Source organism: Plutella xylostella, chromosome 3 (assembly GCF_932276165.1).
Source record: "Plutella xylostella chromosome 3, ilPluXylo3.1, whole genome shotgun sequence".
Taxonomy (NCBI): domain Eukaryota; kingdom Metazoa; phylum Arthropoda; class Insecta; order Lepidoptera; family Plutellidae; genus Plutella; species Plutella xylostella.
Window position 1 is genome coordinate 438,884 of NC_063983.1, and position 25,753 is coordinate 464,636.

General features: G+C 36.8%; 1 protein-coding gene across 1 annotated transcript in view; it reads right to left on the reverse strand.

The window, feature by feature from the left end:
* The window catches only part of LOC119693534, a 327,707-nt gene that overhangs the window by 194,946 nt on the left and 107,008 nt on the right, over window positions 1-25,753 (reverse strand). The window contains exon 3 of the mRNA XM_048623073.1: window positions 1,889-1,934. Within this exon, the coding sequence (XP_048479030.1) occupies window positions 1,889-1,934 (46 nt within the window). The remainder of the gene's footprint in view (window positions 1-1,888; window positions 1,935-25,753) is intronic.

Here is a 25,753-nt window from a genome sequence, read left to right on the forward strand (position 1 = left end):
CTAAAGGCCCTATTTTAAGTAGTAGCTTTCGAAAGAAAGAGTTTGTATGGTGACAGACGTAACCCTGCCAAACTTATTTACGTATTTTGCGGTCCACGGCTAGTGATGCAAAGATTCATTAGAGACGATTAAATTCATGTCCAGACGAAGAAATAATTTACCCTGCAATAAAATAAGCGTACTAACTAAAAAAGAGAAAAATAGTATAAAACTTCGGAGCGCACCGTGCACCGTGCAAGGGCGTACAGTATAATCCGACACGTAGTTAGAGAGGAGGATAAAGGCTTTATTTCATTTTTTGCGGAAATAATTCTTAATTAATTTCTATAGCGCCCATGCGAGGTGTCAACTTCAGTGATACGCGGAGCTCAGACGGAAATGGAGAAGGCAGAATCAGGAGGGTATCGTGAAATCAAAATTAAGTAACATTTACGAAGTAATTAGTGTCAAATTCAATACATTTTAAATCCGATCGTTATCAACACCAGTTTGCGATAGGAGGCCTTACAAAAATGGGGGTTGACGCTTTACCGGGCTTTGCACCTATGCGTTTTATTAGTTATTTATCAGTGAACCGCCCATGGAAAAGCCCGCCACATGAAGAATTATCGTGAATGTTAATTACGTGTATATAATAGTCATGAAACATAAGGTCATAATCAGTAAAAGTGTAAGAGATAATAAATAAATAAAACCCAAGTAGTTTAACTCTTAACCATATGGGACCACGTTATAACTTTAGTACATAAGTACAATTTAATTACGATGTAGGTAAAACCTGTGAAAAATTACAAGCAGCCTTGCCTGGTAAAGGATGAAATCTATTCTCTAGGTGCAAGTCTGCAAGTACACGTAGTGATGTTCGCAGCTCGCGGGAGTTGCCGGCAGTTTTAATTCCGTTGGTGATATTTATTGCAGTTCCGTTGCTCGACTGCCGACTTCTCACTTTTCACTGCATTCGGATTTTTTCCGTGCGCCGCTGTGCGCGCTGAATTATTTATAAATTTCCACCCAAGTTTTTTATTCAGTGATAGGTTTAGATAGAACGGAAGGAATAAAAACCTAAATAATGAAATCATATAAATACTAGAGAATTAATGTTTTGTTTTATATATATTATTATGATCAAAATGAAATATGTGTACGGTTATTTGTATTATGGATCTCTGTGAATCAATAGTAAACTATGTTTCATGTAAGAAACATGTTTTGGATAAAACATTCAAAATCTATCACTTTTGTGTCTTTGATACACCTTTGAATCTTTGTTCATTGGTAAATCGAATGTTAGTGAACTTTTACAATACATCCCTGCTTGCACTAATTCAAGTTGCTTTTTTTTCATTCTTCATAGTACAGAAGCCTTTTCAAGCGTTTTCAAGCCTACGTTCGATTTCCTAATCCTGCCTGTTTTCTAAGGACGCTATCATATCGCTTAAGTATTTATTTAATGTTATAATTTTACAAAGGAAAACACTTGTAACTACGTGTATACAAATCACGGTGAAGCTAATTCCTAAACTCCGTAAATTCCGTCACACACTTGTTACTTCCTGCAGTGAAGGAAAATATAAAAGTAAATTTCGTGTAAACGGCCAGATCGAGGGGAGATAAGGCTCTGCTGGGTGCCCCCCACTTGGTCTACCGCTTGCTCTAAATGCGATTATGTATTTGATAAGAAATACCTAATATAATAATGCTTTTATTATTGTAGTTAAGTACCTATTGTATTTTATAATGAGAAATTAATTTCAATTCAATTGAAATTTTGCTGGTTAAACACGGTTGAACTACTTCTAAATACGTAGCAAACACTTGCTGTAAGTTTCTTCATTCAATGCTTTGAGATATTTCTTAATTTAAAATGATTTGGAAATATATGACTTACCTGCGGCTGGTGACAATTTCGTGACAACGCCCCATCTCGACTTCCACTGCAACAAGAAACAAAAAACAATTAACACCGTAATTTATTAATAATAACGAAATTACCTGCCTAACAAATGCATTTCTACAAAGTTAATCAGTCTTCACAATACTTATCGGTAATTATTCGGGAAAGTTTCCCAATAATTTCCCAAGTTGGGAACATTGCGGCAAGTTTTGTTCGGAAATATTGCATGAACGCATCACGCCACGCGGTAGCGGTCACTCTATATTGGCAAAAACGAAGTTCAAAGACTATCCCCCTCAATTCATAGAGCTTTTTGACACTTTACGGTAGGTTTAAAATTGACGTCATGATATACGAATTTCAACTTTTTGACTGACGTAACGAGTCGAAACTCGTGTGTTTCAAAGTCAATTTTAACCTAGTGGTAAATTTACAATACGTTCTATGAATTTGAGTCTATCTTGTTCTATTCAAAGTGGCGATTGCACGACAGCTCTCGTTCATTAGTTTTTCGTCAGTATAGAGTAACCCTCCTGAATAGCCTCGCAATATCGGCTCCGGCCGGTGGCGGTGTAGTGAAATACTGTATTTTTGCGTGAGCATCGGAAAATATTTGCGGTGCCGCTCTGCGGTTTTCTATCTTCTGTGTGATTTTTATTATAGAAGCAATTTGCTTCACTTTGGGAAAGAAATATAGAAGATACCGTTGACTTGTTCTGATGTTACTGTGACTGTTTAATAAATATGAGAGTAAGTTTAAACGGTAGCACAGTTACCAAAATATGCTTGTATGGGCATTTTGGCACCTAACCTAACATAACATACTTAAAATAATGCCTACACATACTTAAAATAATGTTAACGTTGGTCATCATTGCCACTAAAACACAATTTTAAATAAATAATCAAGTAAATACCACTTTAAAAATCCGTACATAAATCCAAAGGCACAGAACCATGCATATTTCCCCGTCGGTGGTTCCCACAACTCAACCCCTGTAGCCAACACTATGCAATAGACAAATAGCCTTCAGCGAGCGTCTGCTAATAAAACTGGTGGGTTTACCGCCGGCCCGCACGCGCATCAGACATCCGTGGTTAGTGGGGAAAACGGAATATTACATAATTATTAAAAGAAAATTATAAAATTTAAAAGTCAGAGATCGCTTTCAGCCAGTGATGTCAAGCTATGCCAAAGTTATGCAATGGCATTGGTCAGACTATTCAATTATGTTAACATGAAGGTTGAAAGGCGTCCGTCCCTACGCCACGGTTACTTTTAGGTAATAATAAGCTTGTCGCTTGGTGACTTGCTAAGCTGAAAGCGGAAAGCAAGTCGTCTAACTGTCGGCCACTATCCGATCCGCACCTTTACATACTGTACATATTTAGTGAACATTACTTAGATACCTACTTGTTAACAATAACTTATTGCTACAGAACCCCTATCCACAACCCTGGGCAAACACAGCAGGCTTCGCCGGTGTACACCGGAACCGCGTCGGCCGCGCTATCGCGGTTCATCGGTACTTCTTTTTGTTTCCAAAATTATCTTGATGCGAGTTTGTTTCCGCCGCACCGCGAAATGTATACGAGCTGCAACTATGTTATTATTATGAGGATTTATGTTCGTAAGCAAAACGAATGTTGGTTTTTTACTGTGTTTGCTTTAATTGGATTTGAGGCAACATTATTAAGTTTCTTTGGTACGTTGTTATCTGTCTGGTTTAAACTATAACTTTATTCTCTACATTATGTAACTAGCTTTTGTCGGCTGGATTGAAAGAAAACATTATGAATCTGTTGCCGGATGCTCCATTAACCTACGGACACCTTACCTTGCCTCGTTTACAAGAATTTTTAAGATAATGAAAATCTGTACGTACTTTCAGGGCATTCATTCCACTTCAGTTAGGACACCTACCGCATAAATTATGTAGGTATACCTAGGTTAATGTATAAATACTAAGCTTAAGGTTTATTTTATGCAAAAAAAATATGTATCAAAACAAATAAGTGAATAATTATAACCTGGAATTCCCTGGAACACATCTGTACATAACATTCAACTGTATCTTACAAATGTTTGTCTTTAATAAGGAGTTTCAAAGACGAATGCAAGTTTGTTTGTTTGTTGGGAGGAAGTCGAAGTTTTGTCTCGGCTGAAACCGCGGTTAAATGTTAGTTTGCTTTCAGTTGAAATCTTTACTAACTTAAGATTAATTATGCCAGGATTTAACATGCCTTCACTATTTGTTTTATCAAGACAAATAGATTTAATGACAGCACGTAGGTACGTTTATATTGAAGTAATTACATAGGTTTTAAGAATATCGTATCTGATTTAAAACACCCCTCATAAGAGTCAGATTTATTACCTATTTTATACCCACCATCTTATTACCGACTGCCGCTGACATGTTTATGATAACGGTCCATTATGCACAAGCCCTAACGAAAGCCGCGGAACAATAACAAATCATTACGCGCCAAAATAAGCGCGCGAATCTTTTCATCTGTCAAAAAAGTCCGAATCGCCCATTCGAGCAAACGCAGCCAGTACAATGCCGCCAGAATATGTTGTTGACATCTTCAAAGATAACTGCCCACCCCTTCGGAGTTCGCAGTTCGAATTTAAAATGAGAGGTGAGGGGTTTTTGAGTTTTAGGTGGAGTAATTGAGTGGCCAGTAGCTTCTGAATGGGTTACCCCTGATGTTTCTGGGTATTGTTGGCTTGAAGCCTTTGTCTTTCGTGCCTGGTCGGGTCGGGCCAAGTCGAATTGTTATCTGACACGTCATGATGAACAAATACGCTTGTTCCTGAAAAGGCATTCCAAAGTGGTGTTAAACATAATAGCTTTTTTCTTATCCAAATAAGGAAATGCCACACTTTCAAGAACCGAAACAACCGCTCTTAAATCACATGTTCTCTCGCCGAAACAGATTCATATTTATTTCCTCGGGCGGTACGAAGCTATGAAAAACCATTTCCAATCACAATCATAACCTTAAACGCGGGTTCCGTTCGGGAACTCCGGGGTCCGTAGTCAATGAACTTGTAATTTATTTCTCGTTTTCCCGCCATAAATAACCGACCAGCCGCCATTAGCGATCCGCCATCTTTCTTTTGTTTTTTTGCCGCCAATAATAATAAGGATTTAGATGCGAGGCCGATAGGTTTAGGGTAATTTTGTTTCACTAATTTGTAGTCATTTATTGGCAGCTTAAAACTAATTAAAAATATAATTTTCGATTAATTATTTTGAAAAAATATAAAACCATTTAGATAATGAATTTATCAAGAGTGAGGTATCTTAAGGGCACTTTCAAATCATTAAGAGTAACACGGACAAGGTTTTGACAAACACACACACACACACACACACACACACACGCACACACACACATACAAACAGAAGGAGGATTAAGTGGAGACCGGTCCGAAATCTCAAGGATTGTTGTAATTCCCTTAGAGGGGCACGACGGCGGCTAAAAATCCTATTGGTTTGAAGTGATCGCTGTGGTGAAGCGATAGCGATTTATTGAGAAAATAAATAAATAAACCACGAAGATATTATGGCCACTGTTTTACTAATTGTTCCACTAATAGATAACTCTACTCGTGTCCCAAGTTAAAGTGAACATCTGAATCATAGTGACACAACTCGACATTCTAAACCACTTTTGTACTAAGACTCACCACTTTAACTTGGGATACCCTGTTTAATGTAACTTACACTATAAAAATAGTTCATAATATCTCAATTATCATTTTATCAATTTATTGATCAAGGCCATCACCGATAACCTGTATAAGTGCCACAACACATACACTGTACAGAGATACGTACCTACATATCCGAAAAAACCGAAACCTGCATTTTATCCCACGCATTAGCGACGGTCGCTTACGAATGCACACCGCTCCGCCCCAACACCGCAGCCAGGTCACTCTACCTTACAGAAAACGAACTGTCGGAGTGATATGCGCTAACCAAAACTCTATCTCGCTGTAATAAATATTTTTCGTTATTTGTCAAGGTAGAGTCACCCTCCTGGAACTCCCAAGGAAGAGATAATCCTAGGAGTCCCTTGGGAGCATACCGATGGCAACTTAATATTTTATTGAAAAACCGTCTTAGTGCCACCTCCAGGCAAGTGGTTCCGGGTTCGAATCTGCCTCTAAGCTGCGATGGTTGAGACCTACACATGTTTAATTTATTACTACGGTCGAAGTTAATAAATGATGAAGAGTGAATTTAACTACAGCGTGGGAGAAGTCTTTCTCCATTATAATGCCACACGATGCGGTGCGTCGCAGCCGTCCACTTTAAGCCGATATAATCATGTATGTTTAAGGAAAAACGTGGCGCTTGTTATGGGTATTCATATACATAATTATATCGCCCCTAGTCTTGCAATGCATGTCCAACACTCGTGCTATTTGTCAACTCTCAGACTGATCTCAGCTTTCCAATAATCTCAATACACTAACACAAGAAGCATGTTTCTCTAACAAGTGTAAGATGCGTATAATCTCCCATGTCGTGTTTAATTGTGTTGGCGAGGGCCCGGAATCCGCTTACGTCCTTACTCCGATCGGCTTTGAGGAACCGACGCAAATGCTACATTGGCTAGGTACAGGATTACTTTTCCAAATTGATTTTGTTAAAGGAGATAAGTAAAAGTGCTTTTATAGTGTGCTTTGTTATTTTTTCAGGGGTCTAATCTGTTTGCTGTGTTTTGAAATTGGCCAATAAATAATATTATGCATACCTACTATTAACTGCAAACCTGCATTTGAAATTTTCACTTTTTTATTAATAGACATACTAATAGTGACACTGTATTATAAGATGCATGTAAGTACTATAAGAATTCTAAAATACTCAAATGTACTTACATAAAAATTACTCGAAAAATTGTTCCATTATTTCAGTGTACCTTTAGTGAGATATAACCTCGACTTAGATAGAATCTCGACTTCTTTATCTCAGACCCAACACCACGAAATATATCCAACCGCCCAATTTGTCCAGATTTGCGAGTCACTTATCGGAGAGCTATCGAAGCCTCACAGTGGCAGGCTACAACCGCCAACAAACACACTGAGCTGAGCTGATACACTATCGGGCGAGATACAGAGATGCGGGATGCGGGCGACACTAACTGTATAAGTTATACATGTGGGTAGGCTTTCGATAGTTTTGGAAAACAGTTTTTATGTCCACATTGTGTTTTCAGGTTAGGCCCCACAGTAAATATGCATTTATTAAGTTATGTGTTGTAATAGAATAAATAATGTTAAACTATTTGGTAAATATTTAATTCGTACTAAGATTTTAATATATAATACCTATAAAGGTGCTTCTCTAGGTACTTAACTTAGACCTTTAGGGCCTTACCACAAAAACTTAGGCAGTATTTAACAGAAGTTTAGCGCTGTCAAACGCCTACAAAATCTGTCAAATTCCGTTTTAAACACTTGTTAAATAGTGTTTAAGGTATTTTGTGGTAGCACAGTTACTGTTCACAAATGTGTGTAGTATAAAACAATGTCGTATCCCGCTGTTTGTCCCTAAGTACACCTATGTAGGTATATTATTAAATCCTAGAACGGATGGACAAATAGATTCAACAGGTATGTGCTGTATTTGTGTAAGATAATAATGATAAGTTATACCTAATATGTGGTAGTTATGCGGATTGTTGATAGACATATAAGTAATTTGATTATTATTTACCATTGTTTTCAAACTCCGATCGACTGAACCATTTTTCTTCTGCTCTACATATTTCTATCACACTCAAGTCGAGTCGGAAAGATCTCAAGGAATGCTAAGCCCCTTTCTGGATAAGATTTGGGCACGTTCAATAAATTGGAGGGCGACAGACGGAGGGTCCGGCCCACTCATAGTGCGTTAAATTACTCCATACTTGAAGTTTGTAGGGTCTTTCTGTTTGTCTGTCTCCGGATAATAGCTTAAGGTTTGTTATTTTCTGTCGCTTTCTTGGCTTGTGGTCGGGGAGTTGCTACACGATAAAAGCAGTGGTGTTATTTATTTGCTATACAGTGTAGACCTGTGTATAAAATAATTAATAGTTTGGCGTACATCGATATTTCAATTTATTGGTACCTATTAGGTATATTGGATGTCAAATATAAAGTAAGAAAGAAAACATTTGTATTCCTTGTAAAATGAAAATATTGTTTACGAAAGTCAACTAAAACTACTTTATTTTAAGAGGCCTCTTTTACATAAATATGTAAATCATTAAAAAATAAAAATGTTTAAAAGTTACAATTTCGACAAGGTAGCACCTTAGTACTCACAATCAATCCAAGATCTGTATTCCTGTCGGCAAAGCCGTGCCTTCTCCTGACGATCAATGATAAAAGTTCAGGTGACAAGTTTCATTTGATCCCGGCCCCCGGGTGGGGCTACAAACGGCCCGGGTTCGAGCCCCACGCGGGATTTATGAAGGTTCGACTGTTTCCACTCGTTACTTCTACCTTTTACCAACTTTGTGTTTGCGCGTAATGCTGTCAGAGGATCTTGTTTTGTTTATGTTTCGTGTCAAACGATTGAGAAGATTGTAGGTAAATAATGAGTGAATTTATCAAAATTATCAGTATTTCTTTACCGTGAAAACGACTTGGTACATTTATTTAGACCCTGAATATAAATGTTTATTTATTTATTTAACTCTTTATTGTACAAATATAAAAATAAATGTACAAAAGGAGGGCTTAATGTTCGATTAGTTCCTGAATGAAGTCATCATTATTACCTCACTGTTAATTACCTATTCAGCTTTCTGATGCATTTTTTTCGATATCACTATAATTTATTGTTATAGGAACTTTTTAAATGCTAGTGAGTGTATTATTGTACACCAATAAAATTATTGGCATTTTATCACATAAGCCCTATTAGAAAATGTGTTCAGCGTATGCGAATAAACATATTATCTGGGTCAAATTATTGTGTTGCGTGAAGATTTTCATCTAAGTAAGTACATTCCCTTTATTTGGTTCAGGAAAGCGTCTAATAATGGAACAATGGCTGAAGACGCGTCTGTACTGGGATGTGAAGTAAATTATCTCGAGAACAAAAATATTATGCACAAAGAGGTAAGAACTTTCCCTCTTTTAGATAATAACCATTAAAAAGCATTTCTTTATGTTTTGTAAACTTTTAACGATATTGCAACGTTCGTTGTTTTATCGAAAGTTTGTTGGTGACAGGGCAGGTAGTTAAAGTTACCATCTTAGAAAAAGTTAAAAAAGACAAAGAGCTTAAGCAGCTCATAAGCTTTTTATTGTCTACAGCAATTTTGATATTCTAAGCCAAAATCCTCAATCATCATGAATGTTAGCTTTTAGACAAAACTACAAAAACCCTTTCCATTTCCATATAGGTTAACATATGATTTACAAACATTAAACGTATGACATTCCTTTTATCATTTGGGTAAGAAATATCCATTCAATAAGGAGTCAGCTGGTCGGTGTAGCAGTCAGTAAGCGGACGACATACGGGCCAGTTTCCTTCCTCTATGGCCGAGTAGGAAATAAAGAAATATTGTGCTTTTGACACGCAAAGAAATGGTCGGAGCGGGCCTTTGTTGAAAAATAATGGTATAATGGAGGCCGAAATAAGTTCGTTTTACACTCGCGCAGTTGAAGCAATTTCGTCAAGGGGCGAATTAATAGGTTAATGCTTAAGTTTTAAGTGGAGATCAGAGATTGAGTCGCGAGTTGAGTAATAAGTTTATTATGGTAATACGGTTTAATTAGGAAGTTGACGTAATTCGCTCGGCTGGTAGTTTTGTGTGCGCGACGGAAAAGCCAGGAGGCTATGAAAAAAATGGTACTGGGAAATTTGCATTTACAGCGGGAGGCAATATAAAGCGCATAGTATTTTTTTGCTATAATATGATTAATTTATGTTATTGCTCGTGGTGAATACGCAATGACGCGGTTAGAGAAGTAATTGGGTAAAAATCTTTTAGGTATTAAAAGCTTTCATCTATCAAATTCGTCTACAGCTGTTTTTTTTTTATTGAAACACTCATACATACTGAAGATGGAAAAAAAACTCACATATTTTTCCCTTGGTTTAAAACTACAACCTTCACTAAGGACCACTTGCACCAACATTGTTAAATCGAGATTTAACACTAAATCTAGATTCAATATGTTGGTGCAAGTGGCCCTAAGAGACTGAAAACCATTAAGTCTTGTTGAAACCAACTAAGAATCCCTTAAAGTCATTTCCAATCACCGAAACCGATGAATCATCGTACGCAGATACCCCATAATGGTTTACCCATAAACGTAGTTCCACGCACCCTCCCATACCCACGAGGGTTACCCTATACTGACGAAAAACGAGCAAACGAGAGCTGTTGTGCAATCGGCACGTTTAATACAACGAGATAGAGTCGTGGCTGGCACAGCAGCGTTAAGTATCTTAGTTTTTCGTCATATTGAGTGACCCCCCTAGGTATAGACGGGCGGAGCCGCGGCGTCAAGCACAGTGAGTTATGGACCCACTGACAACCCAGAACTTGTTCCATGAGATTAGAGACGAAACCCGTGACGGTGAATACAGTATAGGTAGTGAAGAGGGGAAAAGGAATTGATTTATTTACATTTATGTAAATTTTTAAAAGGTATTTTTTGCCTTTGACAGTTTTGGGGCATTGGGTAAACATTGTGTATAAACTTTGTAGCTTTCGGATTATAAATGGTACAGGTAGTATGTGTTTATGTAATGCAGCATGGGGTTATAAATTGATTCCGTCTATCAATCCATCCGTGGGTACCTCATCAATCCTCAAAATAAGAGCAGCCATGCCACATAAGTGCTTTTAAAATGACAACAACTGCCGCAGATGCAGATTTCCTTGCGATATATTCGCTTAGGCCAGGTAAAAAATGCATTGCTGCACCTAAGATCTGCCTACGGGCGTCCTACCACCCTGCCTATGCATGCCTGCTTGTTGGTATGGTATAGTACAAGACAACTACGAATAAGTCCAAGCTCCAAATGTTTACGTCTTGTTTTTTTTTACATGAGCCACATGTATGTAATGTATAACTCAAGTATCCCACAACATAACTCTCCGTGCGAAACTCACGAGGATAAGAAGTAGGCCGCAGAGAAGGGGCTTTTAAGAATTTATTAGTTTTCGCGAAACACACACCCACCTACGTCATTGCTTTGAGAGGAAATTAAAATGTTATTTATTAGTGCGAGGGATCGTTACAGCAAAGGTATTAGAATATGGGAATTGTGGGGAGACGATGGGGCGAATACAGTTTAGAGTTGGCGATTTGACTAGGCTCAAATTATGGCATTACTGTGGAAAGAAATGGTTGGTAGATTTATTTATATCTGTTAGATAATATAAGTATTAGAAAAAAAAAATTGTCTAGATCTGTCCATCTAGAAGACCGCCATTAGTACATAATTCAGGTAAGTATGTTATTTTAGTGTGTGATTTCTTGTGCGAAAATAAAATTTATTGTATTGTATTGAAACTATAGAGCTGAAAAGTAAGTCAGAAACCAGAGTAGCTAGGTATGTATTCTTATATAAATACATCATCTCTTATTAACAAGCTTCTCTACAACAAATGCTGCCTATTTAAGTGTGTACCAAAGAAACCGAAAACAATCTCGGCCTAAACAAATACTCAGAGACACCCAGAAACAAACACAACCACTAATTACAAGATCTCATGCTGATCTCATTCACAATAGCTTGGCCTCTGAACTACAACTCAATCAACATCTCGAGGGCCTTAATTCATTCTGTTAGAGGCTATTTGTGTTTAAAACACTTTAAACGTAGGTATGACATTCCTTTTAGTCACTTGGGTAGGAAATATCCATTCAATAACGGAGTCAGCTGGTCGGTGCAGCAGTCAGTAAGCGGACGACATACGGGCCAGTTTCCTTCCTCTATGGCCGAGTAGGAAATAAAGAAATATTGTGCTTTTGACACGCAAAGAAATGGTCGGAGCGGGCCTTTGTTGAAAAATAATGGTATAATGGAGGCCGAAATAAGTTCGTTTTACACTGGCGCAGTTGAAGCAATTTCGTCAAGGGCCGAATTAATAGGTTAATGCTTAAGTTTTAAGTGGAGATCAGAGATTGAGTCGCGAGTTGAGTAATAAGTTTATTATGGTAATACGGTTTAATTAGGAAGTTGACGTAATTCGCTCGGCTGGTAGTTTTGTGTGCGCGACGGAAAAGCCAGGAGGCAAAAAAAATGGAACTGGTAAATTTGCATTTACAGCGGGAGGTAATATTATAAAGCGGATAGTAAAATTTTTGCTGTAATATGATTAATTTATGTTATTGCTCGTGGTGAATACGCAATTACACTGTTATAGAATTAATTGGGTAAAATCTTTTTAGGATTTAAAAAATTTTATTCTAGGACGCCATTTCTCGTGTACATTGAGAGACATACCTACATAAATATAATATACCTAGAGTAGCAGTTTATTTGTTTTTTAAACACTGTTATCAAATATTACGAAGATTGATTGATTGATTAGAAAACTTACATAATTTTTTCCCATGGTTTAAAACCACAACCTTCACTAAGAGACTGCAAACCATTAAGTCTTGTTGCAACCAACTAAGAATCCCTTAAAGTCATTTCCAATCACCCAAACCGATGAATCATCGTACGCAGATACCCCATAATGGTTTACCCATAAACGTAGTTCCACGCACCCTCCCATACCCACGAGGGTTACTCTATACTGACGAAAAACGAACGAATGAGAGCTGTCGAGCAATCAACACGTTATACAACGAGATAGAGTCGTGGCTTGCACAGCAGCAATCTGAAACTTAGTTTTTCGTCATATAGAGTGACCCCCCTGGGTATAGACGGGCGGAGTCGCGGCGTCAAGCACAGTGAGTTATGGACCCACTGACAACCCAGAACTTGTTCCATGAGATTAGAGACGGAACCCGTGACGTTGAATACAATATAGGTAGTGAAGAGGGGAAAAGAATTGATTTATTTACATTTATGTTAATATTTAAAAGGTATTTTCTTAGCCGTTGACAGTTTTGGGGCATTGGGTAAACATTGTGTATTTATAAACTTTGTAGCTTTCGGATTATAAATGGTACCGGTAATATGTGTTTATTTAATGAAGTATGGGGTTGTAAATTGATTTCGTCTATCAATTCGTCTTTACATAGGTACCTCATCCTACAAAAAATGAAATCATTTGCCACGTAAGTGCAAATCCGAAAACATATCGCTGTCTTAGAATGACTCAACTCCCGTGGACGCAGATCTCCTCGCTTTTTATCGCTTCATCATCATCATCATCACCGCAAGTGTTTATGAAGTGTTACTCATGATATATTTTTTACATGAGCCACATGTATGTAATATATAACTCAAGTATCCCACAACATAACTCTCCGTGCGAAACTCACGAGGATAAGAAGTAGGCCGCAGAGAAGGGGCTTTTAAGAATTTATTAGTTTTCGCGAAACACACACCCACCTACGTCATTGCTTTGAGAGGAAATTAAAATGTTATTTATGAGTGCGAGGGATCGTTACAGCAAAGGTATTAGAATATGGGAATTGTGGGGAAGCGATGGGGCGAATACGGTTTAGAGGTGGCGATTTGACTTGGCTCAAATTATAGCATTACTGTGGAATGAAATACAGAATGGTTGGTAGATTAATTTGTCTAGATCTGTCTATCTAGAAGACCGCCATTTGCACATAATTCAGGTAAGTATGTAATTTTAGTGTATGATTTCTAGTGTGCAAATAAAGTTTATTGTATTGTATTGAAACTATAGAGCTGAAAAGTAAATCAGAAACCAGAGTAGCTAGGTATGTATTCTTATATAAATACATCATCTCTTATTAACAAGCTTCTCTACAACAAATGCTGCCTATTTAAGTGTGTACCAAAGAAACCGAAAACAATCTCGGCCTAAACAAATACTCAGAGACACCCAGAAACAAACACAACCACTAATTACAAGATCTCATGCTGATCTCATTCACAATAGCTTGGCCTCTGAACTACAACTCAATCAACATCTCGAGGGCCTTAATTCATTCTGTTAGAGGCTATTTGTGTTTAAAACACTTTAAACGTAGGTATGACATTCCTTTTAGTCACTTGGGTAGGAAATATCCATTCAATAACGGAGTCAGCTGGTCGGTGCAGCAGTCAGTAAGCGGACGACATACGGGCCAGTTTCCTTCCTCTATGGCCGAGTAGGAAATAAAGAAATATTGTGCTTTTGACACGCAAAGAAATGGTCGGAGCGGGCCTTTGTTGAAAAATAATGGTATAATGGAGGCCGAAATAAGTTCGTTTTACACTGGCGCAGTTGAAGCAATTTCGTCAAGGGGCGAATTAATAGGTTAATGCTTAAGTTTTAAGTGGAGATCAGAGATTGAGTCGCGAGTTGAGTAATAAGTTTATTATGGTAATACGGTTTAATTAGGAAGTTGACGTAATTCGCTCGGCTGGTAGTTTTGTGTGCGCGACGGAAAAGCCAGGAGGCAAAAAAAAATGGAACTGGTAAATTTGCATTTACAGCGGGAGGTAATATTATAAAGCGGATAGTAAAATTTTTGCTGTAATATGATTAATTTATGTTATTGCTCGTGGTGAATACGCAATTACACTGTTATAGAATTAATTGGGTAAAATCTTTTTAGGATTTAAAAAATTTTATTCTAGGACGCCATTTCTCGTGTACATTGAGAGACATACCTACATAAATATAATATACCTAGAGTAGCAGTTTATTTGTTTTTTAAACACTGTTATCAAATATTACGAAGATTGATTGATTGATTAGAAAACTTACATAATTTTTTCCCATGGTTTAAAACCACAACCTTCACTAAGAGACTGCAAACCATTAAGTCTTGTTGCAACCAACTAAGAATCCCTTAAAGTCATTTCCAATCACCCAAACCGATGAATCATCGTACGCAGATACCCCATAATGGTTTACCCATAAACGTAGTTCCACGCACCCTCCCATACCCACGAGGGTTACTCTATACTGACGAAAAACGAACGAATGAGAGCTGTCGAGCAATCAACACGTTATACAACGAGATAGAGTCGTGGCTTGCACAGCAGCAATCTGAAACTTAGTTTTTCGTCATATAGAGTGACCCCCCTGGGTATAGACGGGCGGAGTCGCGGCGTCAAGCACAGTGAGTTATGGACCCACTGACAACCCAGAACTTGTTCCATGAGATTAGAGACGGAACCCGTGACGTTGAATACAATATAGGTAGTGAAGAGGGGAAAAGAATTGATTTATTTACATTTATGTAAATTTTTAAAAGGTATTTTCTTAGCCGTTGACAGTTTTGGGGCATTGGGTAAACATTGTGTATAAACTTTGTAGCTTTCGGATTATAAATGGTAAGTACAGGTAACTTGTTTTTATGTAGTTCAGCAGGGTGTTATAAATTTATTTCGCCTATCAAATCGTCTTGAGGTAAGTACCTCATCCTCCTAAAAATAAGAGCAGCCATGCCACATAAGAGCAAATTCATATCGCTATTTTAGAATGTCTATTTATAAATAACTTCCATGGACGCAGATTTCCAAGCTTGATATTTACGTCAGGTAAAAAATGCATTGCTGCACCTCTGATCTGCTTACGGCGTCCTATCACCCTGCCTGTGCCTGCCTGCTTGTTGGTAGGTAGGTATAGTACAAGACGACTACGAATAAGTCCTAGCCGCAAATGTTTACGTCTTATTTTTTTTTACATGAGCCACATGTATGTAATGTATAACTCAAGTATCCCACAACATAACTCTCCGTGCGAAACTCACGAGGATAAGAAGTAGGCCGCAGAGAAGGGGCTTTTAAGAATTTATTAGTTTTCGCGAAACACACACCCACCTACGTCATTGCTTTGAGAGGAAATTAAAATGTTATTTATGAGTGCGAAGGATCGTTACAGTAAAGGTATTAGAATATGGGAATTGTGGGGAGGCGATGGGGCGAATACGGTTTAGAGTTGGCGATTTGACTTGGCTCAAATTATAGCATTATTGTGGAAAAAAATTCAGAATGGTTGGTAGATTAATTTGTCTAGATCTGTCTATCTAGAAGACCGCCATTTGTACATAATTCAGGTAAGTATGTTATTTCAGTGTGTAATTTCTTGTGTGCAAATAAAGTTTATTGTATTGTATTGAAACTATAGAGCTGAAAAGTAAGTCAGAAACCTGAATAGCTATATTGTATTCTCATACATCATGTCTATTAATAAGCTTAACTACAGCAAATGCTGCCTATTTAAGTGTGTAATCAAAGCCCCAAAGAAACCGAAAACAATCTCGGCCTAAACAAATACTCAGAGACACCCAGAAACAAACACAACCACTAATTACAAGATCTCATGCTGATCTCATTCACAATACCTTGGTCTCTGAACTACAACTCAATCAACATCTCGAGGGCCTTAATTCATTCTGTTAGAGGCTATTTGTGTTTATCACATAGCTGAGGCGGGGGACAATGCAGTTGCGTGATGATCAATCTTCGGCCGCCCGCTGGCTTCGAGGAAATAAAGGAAAATTGTGCTGAAAAAAACGCAATTCACGTCAATCCAGAAACTAATAAATAAGTAAATATAAGGGGTTTTGGTAATTATGGTTGAAGCATACTGTATATTTATAAATATACCTGTTTCATTCTTAATTACTAAGGTACTTATTATTTTTTTGTTCGTTCTTGAAACACATTTTGTATGTTTTCAATTGAATATACCTAATTACATATGTATTAAATTTTTAAAATCTCTATGCATTTCTAAAGTTTAAAGAATCTGTTTTACCACCAAATAAATTAAATCAGCTCGAAAACTTTACACAAACATGGCGGAGCAGAACACTTTTAATATGCAAAAAGATTTTAAAAGAAAATAGACCTCTAAAAGTCTTTAATTTAGTAAAGAGCCGCCATTCACCGAGGCAAAGGCTGTCGGAACTCAGTATGTACGGAATTAACGTTTTTTACGATGATAGATTTTACTTTTTCATCGGTCCCGCCAGAGATCCTCTACCACGGAACTACACCGGTTATTCCCTCAACGATTTCATTCCATTGCGTTTAAATTTAAGTGTGCGACAAGGACCATTTGAATAATAGCCGCAGCGTATGCCACCATTTAAAAATAAATTGTAAGAACGGTTAAGTTCTATTTTGAATAGTGGTGATGGGTGATGGTGAGATAAATTAGTGCAATATAAAATATGTATAATACACCCAGTATTGGTAGAGTTTTGGTAAAATTCAACAATCAAAGTCTTAATTAATTATATTTCTGAAAATTACGATACAAAGCTATTTTAAAATAAGTAAGTTAAATTATTCTTTTGAATTAGCTATTGGTCTGTCGGAAGTCGTGACTCATAACTTTCAATGAAAGTATCAAAATAATAAAATTGTAACAGTATCGACTTCAAGATGTTTTACTTTCAGCTAGTCCGCTGGAGTCTGCCCCTCTAAATCTCGAGTCTGCACGACTGCACACTGCAAACCCTATCTCCTGAACCTTGAAAATGTCCTGCAAATGACTTGTAAAATGAATGTTTCTGGTGTCTGTTCTTCTTCTTAGCGTATTTGTCTTGGAAATAATAAAAAATCATACCGCGGTTGATGTGGTTATCCTATGCTAAAACTTTTCACTAGTTATCGATTTGCTTGTTGTTTGTCTTGTTTCCTTAAATAATGATTCATTGAGACTGCATCCGTCCATTTGTTTACGTATGTTTTACCAAAAAAAAACTATTTTCATATCAATAAATGAATAAAACACGCTCTCCCTTTGAATATAAGGAAAGCAAGAAAGCAGTTAGCAGATTTTTTATCTGCGTAATCTGTTTGTTAGCATGAACTGTCAACACCGACCTTCGCGAGGTGCCCCGAGGCCTGCCGGCAGCGTGGGTGCACGCACGGAGGCACAGGGCGCCGTGACGTGACTACCCGCGCCAGGGGGTCACTATATAATATTATGACGGTTGAATGGCGTAGTGGTTAGTGACCCTAACTGCTATGCCGAAGGTCCCGGGTTCGATTCCCGGCTGGGGCAGACATTTGTTTAAAGACAGATATTTGTACTCGGGTCTTGGGTGTTGATATTTATATTTAATATTTATCTATCTATGTATTTGTGTACATATATCAGCTATCCGATACCCATAACACAGGCTCTGTCTAGCTTGGGGTCGGATGGCCGTGTGTGAGATGTCCCCACATATTTATTTATAAGTCGAAAAACGAAGAAAGACTCTATCTCTTTATATTAAACGTGCCGATTGCACGACAGCTCTCTTTTTGCGTCAATATAGAGTAACCTTCTCGAGTCACCCCGAGTCCCGGGAACTAACGAAGTGGAAACAGTTCAAAACAGGGAATTTGTTTCTGTGTATTGCGTAGGCTGGACATAGGCCTCTTTTAAGGCAAGATCCTAGGATTACACAAGGATTCTTTTAAGTTTTACGTGCTTATTGCAAAATGGAAACGCAATTTTTTGCGAATTGGTTAGATTTAAGAAATGTATCATTTTAGGTTTGTATCAAATACCTAGGTAGATTTAAGAAGGTTTACTTGACCATTCTATAAATTAAATGGGTAAATAGGTAGATATTGTGGCAGATAAAAATAAAAGCAACTAACTTGCGATGGCATGGGCAGGCGTTCAATACAGTATATAACTACGAATTTGTAAACGGTTTCGTATCTCCACTCGAGCTGGCAATATAGCTCGATTCTACCCTGTGATTAGGAACAGTGTATTCACATCTGCAAGTATTTTATGTTTTGTATTTTTTTTCTTTTTTTTTTTTGTATATATTTCGCACATTTGATTTGATTTATAGATTCATTATTGATTGCGTAGGGGTGAATTAGTTGATGTTACAACCATCTAGAACCAAAGAGGTAATATATGTTCTCAACAAACAGTATCACCTATACATATACAAATAAAATGGGTGAAAATACTGAGGAAAAAGTATTGGGACGCTCCTTTTTACAGTATGTTTTTGTAGTATACGGAGTATACCTCAGATGATCGAAGGTCCTATGTCTAACAGTGTTTGATTTTAGGTGGTATAAATAATGATGTATGTATTTACAACAGAAAATTAGAAAATACAAAAACTAGCCCGCCACCGGACTGTTCTGCTCACTTCCCCTCACATATTGCCGGCGCCAAACTTGTAGTTCGCGTAACGAGGTTATTATTGTTGGGAGACGTTACTTCGCTTATGAATATTTGTTTAAGAGACACGGCGCTGGTGCGTGGCGGAAAACTTGCAAAGTTGTGTTATTAACTACATGTGAGTAAGGCTGTTTGAGTTAAGGAAGGCTTTTAGAAGTGTGTTGTGGTTAGAGATTTTATTCTGGTTGAATTTCTAATGTAGGAAAAAGTTATTAAAATATGAATAATAAAAATATAACTGGATACGCTTAATAGAAATTATAAATTGAAGTATGAAAACATTGGGTTTAATATCGATACTGTATGATTTATTTCATAAAAATGTACTAAATAAATCACACTTCATCCACACTACACTAATCCGTTGAATATCCGGGAAAAGCAGGATATTTCTGTTGTTGCATGGTTGCTGTTATTTGCTAAGTTTAAATCTTCCTACTAGACTAGGTATTATAATTTTTTATTGCATCTATAAAATACGTGTTCACCGTCTATTTGTTTATTTCTAATCCGACAATACAATGACCAATCTCGCAACCAAGATAGAATATTAATACCCAATCTCAGCAGCAGCCAGGGGTCCAATTGCGATCTCTGCGGCCGATAACTTAGTAGCATCTTACGTCTTACGGGGGCCAAATTGAACTAGCAATCGCCCCGCTGATTGGCCCGCCACAATCGCCCAATCATGGTCGGTATTAGAAGTAGCAAACTGCCACCATATTGCAGGCGATGCGAGCTGTTGCTTGCGAAGTGGTGCAAGCCAGTAGAGACTCATTCGTGAATAGGAAGGATTTATGGAGTGTTTTTTGTGGTACATAAAGGATGTGTATAGTATATATTGATATTAATTAGTGTTAGCATTTGAATTCCATCGCTCAATAGAAATGCCAACAAATTCTGGCCTAAAAAATCCTAAGTAACACTAATTTTTTATACCTAACGATTGGCCAAATTAATTAGAAATAACGAAGTGTGCTGATGTCGACAGTGAAGGATAGATAACTGTATCTGCTTTACTGGCTGCTCAAAGAAGAAAATAAATAATTTTAATATATAACTTTACTGGCATACATTGACATTTTCCATTTTTCGATTGCTTTGGTGCATAAGTTGATGTGTGTGAGTGTGTATCATTATATTTATTGGAATCCTTTAATTAAGGCGATGATTATGAAGATGATCTACTGTTTTTGTTCTACATATGGCTGTTGAATGGCGATAGGTAATTGTTATTGCTGATACGGCGACATTCAATGTAGATGAATTTGTAGTCATAGGAGCTCACAACCTATAGCTTAGCACTTGTCTCTAGAACTCTGGTGATAATTGCATTAACAAGAACTAATTGAATGGGTATTATATTAATTATGACCATAGAATATTTCAGGGACCAAAGATTTGGAGTTTGACAGACGAGCTACGCTTCGCCTCGCTTCAAAAGAGGAATCCCGGGATAAAAAGCCATGTTAATCCAGAGTGTCAGTAAAAAGTAACAAACATTCATCAATTTCAATTTGATTGAATAATTCACGATAAAACATCCACCCATTCTTACTTACAAACTTTCGTGTCTATAATGTGAGGCTCAAACTAAACGATTGTCTGACGCAAGTCACAATATCAGTGCCGAATATTCCCGAGCATAGACATTTTAATACCGAACTAGACGGATTGTCAGTGCAAAAAAACATCTAGAAGAAGGTAGAAGATTTGTGACTTTGTTCATTGGTACGATGGCTGTCTTTAAGTTGAACTTAAACGGTTTCGTTTGTTTATGTGACACACCATCGTGTTCGTATATTGTTAATCTAAGTTCCCGAGCATCGCCGAGCAGCTCCGAGCGGCCATAAAGCAGGGCTCGGGACGCACTGCGCTAACTGCCACGTACAATGGCCCAATCACATCACTGTGTACCACGGTACACACCGGGCGACGCCAATTTGTGAAGATATACACCGCGTGTAGGCACGGGACAGTAGCGTGACAGCGTAGATTACGCTAACTTTGGCACGGGTATAAAATATGAAAGTTTATTTTCTTTAATTTAAGTTACACCTAAATGAAAGAAACTTGAATCCCGGGCACTAGCTATTTGTAGCTGAAGATAGTTTATAAAGTGCAAATCTGGCTTTTATTTATCTTTCACACTAAAATCTTCTGCGATTTCAATAATTTTTAATCAAATTCTACTTATTATCTTCAAAAAATATTTCTTTAAATATTACTCAAATACGTGGATATAACAATCTAATTGGACTGACAGCATGCACACAAATGGTATAATAGCTACGACATAGTTTCGTAGCAAAGCCTACGACGTAGTAGGCTACGGCGTAGTAGGCCTACGACGTAGTAACGCCTACGAACTCAGAAGCTCATTATTATCTTTTCTTTCATGTATACCAAAAATTCATTAAGAATATAATTATGTTTAGAACTTAAATACACAGCCATCAAGCCTTCATTCTCGGATGTAAGATGCGTATAGTTCTCGCCTATCACAGTTTATACTGTCCGGTGTATAACAAGCTGTTGTCCCGCAATAGATGGCCCGACGACAAACTAGCTCGCGAGCGAAAGTGCTGCAAATTGCCTCAGCTAATAAACTGTACTTGAATTTACGCTTTAGCTAATAATTTATGAGTCCAGACTGCATGTTAGGTGGATTTAATTGAATCTAGGTTGTCTGGGGATTTAGCGAGCGAGTTCCACGGGCTGTTAAAAAAGACGCTGGTTTGATTCCACTCATATAGAATGTACATATTCGTTAAAAGAAATATATGCATCTTTCAACGAAATTAATTTATAAGTTTAAATTCACAAGTATACAGCACCTATTTCATACTACCTACTTCCTATTATACAGGGTGTTGCAAAATTGGTATACTAAGCCGAAACCTACATGTGCAGCATGGTATATCTAAGCCCGAAACTGAAATCAGAATTTGGAAATTCGCGAAAAAAATATTTCATTTTCCATAGTAAAAAGTCACATGACCAACAAAGTTTCTATGGAAAATGCATTTTTTTTTCGCGAATTTTTCAATTCTGATTTCAGTTTCGGGCTTAGATATAGCATGCTGCACATGTAGGTTTCGGCTTAGTATACCCTTTTTGCAACACCCTGTATAATATATTAAATCAATATGAATAGGAAGGCCGAGGATAGATTTATGTGGCGCTTCTTAGGAAAAGCATTTGTGTTCAGCAATACTAGCAGGGCTATTTTACGGTATTATAATAAAATATTAAATAAAACAAACGGAAAAAAACATAAAAATATACCTATATAAAACATGAGATATCCACCCTAAACATACCGAAACACAGGGTGTTCAATAATGAATATAACAATAACTAGTATAAACATGACTCCCCACTTTCTCTGTAAACCCTCAATGCATACAGCATTCCCCCGTGCGAGCTGATTTATTCATCACAGGCCCATTCCGCTAGCTGAGGTGAGGCTCAGTGGTTTGTTTACACATCTTATCAATTAATAATAGTAGTAGATTACTTTCTAATTAAAAAAAAATCATATGAAAAATTGTTTAGTTTTATAACAACCAGTAGTTTCAAGAAGTTTGTTTTTGAGGTCTCGTAAAAATGCAACGTATATTCATGTATTCTATTCATTTCTCTATGTGACTGTAGATACCTGCACCTGGCTCCATCGAATAGTACCTTTGTGCCTATACCCAAGGTCGCAACTGTCTCCCTACGCTTGGACCATGGTATAATTATGTAAAAATGTGTATAAAATATTGAAATACCGAAAACAAATATACAATCAAAACAAAACAGACATAGATTTTTCAATAAAATTTTGATTGTAAATGTACTTCTTTTTTATCATTACACATTAGCGTGCATTCATGCACACAAGAGGGTAGGATGAAAGAGTTGGGACCACAGGGATTCATAATACAATCACATTGCTAATATAATTTGTGGTACATTTGGAATTCAATTAGGGGAACATTGTTGTAAGATTTTTTGACTCACCACGATCATTATTATTTTTATGATGGGCAGATTAGTATGTATAAGTAAATCTTATTAAAAATAAGTAGTGGGTTTGAATCGCAACCAAAGCATCGAAGTGATTGGAAGCAAGCTACTGTGATTGTTTTGACATAATAGGCAGTAAATTTTAACTTACCTAAAGTACTACATGTAATTAAAATATATGAAGTAAATTGGTTTTACACCAAAATAATTATTAATTTTACTATTTAACCACACGAACTCACAAATCACGTGACAATTGTGCGTTCTCTTTTAACCGCGACCAAAACCGAGCCAAAAAACAGCAGCCAAAATCATTTGATGCGATGTCTAAATCATCGAACAGGACGTAGTCGAAAACAGGCATTGTCACAACAAAATACAGCTGTTATTCGAGTGAACTGGTATTTAAATGGTTGTAATTCGCTTTAGCTCGCCCTCTGCAATATTTCACATGTCCCGCCACATTCGTAATAATTTTACAATTAAAATATGTTTTTATTCATTTGTGTTCAGTTCTGGCCTCGGGTGCTTTAGTTGGGAAATAAACCTATCCACACTGAACTTTTCACGAATTGGACTAAAAATTGTAACTCAATTTAAAAGTAAACGAGACATCGCATTTTTAAATATATACCTACTTATAATATAGTTATAATTCCAAAAAGAATTCTTTCTTTAAAAAGAACCGCGTGTTATTACTTTTAAAAGAATACTTATTTTGGAATAAAAACTATAGTTTAAGAAAGAAAACGTATAGAGTTTAATAGTTATTTTAGGAATTCTTAACAGTAATCGATTAAATTATTTAATGGTGGTTCAGATAAGTGTATTTCACTACGAATACATAAACGTACATCTGCTCAACCTTGTGTTCATTTTACAGCTATTTTACTAATCTTCATTTTTGCTACTTATAATAATATCTTGATGATTGTAATCATTATTATTACCTCTCATTGGATCAAACCTCAAACCGTATTCTTACGTCTCATGCGTAATGCGACTTACCTGAAACAACAAACAGTAAAATTAGATGTAAATGTTTAGATAAAAACATATTATAATTTAAATAAAATAATAAAAATGCCTATGCATGCCTATGCATACTGTCAAATGAGTCAGTGATATATTGCATCAGTTTGCATGGCAGGACGTTAAAACTACAGTAACTTGCCAAATACTCGTAACCTCAGATACTTGCGAATGTTCTGGAGAAACAAAACATATAGCTAGCAAAGAATCCATTACATAATACTCAGAACAAAATTTCATCGAACGCTGCAAACTCGCAGGCAATGACAAGATAACAGTAAGCCAATATCTCAATGGAAACTATTTCTGTCGCAACAATCATTTAGATAAGTGAGTCTCCAACACTCACCACCGATGGAGACAAAGGAAAGACAGTATTCCTCTAAAACACTACAATTCAACTTATAATCACTTAGCAATAAAGTCCAACTTTCTTCGCTACAGCAATATCTTAGACAGAGCTGTTGGATAAACGTCTTAAACCGTTAATAGCATTAACTTTTAATAAACTTAAATGGTATTTTGCCAAAGGACAAGGATTAGTTGAATGTCATTTGCGATGCAGTTTCAGCGGAAGTGCTAATGAGCGACGGACCTTTAAAATGGTTTTTACATAAAGCGTATTTTGTATGCCATGAAAGAGATATTAAAATTAGATTAAGACAGGTGAGAAGCACTGTTTTCTGATAGTACATAATACATTCACGTGCAATGAAAAAGTTCCACCTGCCATTGAAGTTCCATATTTATGTCACTAGAACTTGTTTATAGCGCAGGAGTGTATTATAAATATGTATTAACTTATAAACGTACTATCGATTTTTATATGTAACTATGAACCCTATTAGTGCAAAAACCGCACTTTATTCTACTTAAAATGTTTAAAACAGTGGTTTACTATCACAGTGTGTTGCGCCGTCGCATTATTAAAACTTACACCGCACAGTGGTTCAAATACCATCCAGTACCAACTTTTATAGTGAACGCATTAAAGTTTTATCCGTGAGGCAAATGGAGTTAGTTCACTGCACATTATGTCCAGGCGAGCCGCCCACTGTGCGAGTTTCATTCAATTTGTGCTATGTGTGTGTACTCTTTTGTGTTGTTAAGTTTTTTAATTAAGCCCACTTTTGACGGAAAATTGCGAGATTCACGACTAGGTCTAGGTAAAACCAGTAATTTTTCACATATTCCTACTAATAATACAAGTAATATAAAATAATACTTTTGCATATATACCTCTCTCGAATGAGATTCTGCTAACTGTCCTGTGTAAACAATCATAGACCCCATTAGTATAAAAAGTCAATGTCGTGTTATTTGTTTTTGACCCTGAACGGTGTCTTGCTGTTCTCGAGAGTAATTAAACAAAATAAATAACAAGTCTGGAGATATTAAACAATATAAGACACGCGAGTGTCTGCAGCGCGGCCAAAGTTTTCTAATAGAATAAACAGAGACCTCTGGAGTAATTTATAGGAAATTTCCTAACTGATACAAGATGTGATGTAGACGTGAACACCTTATACCTAAATT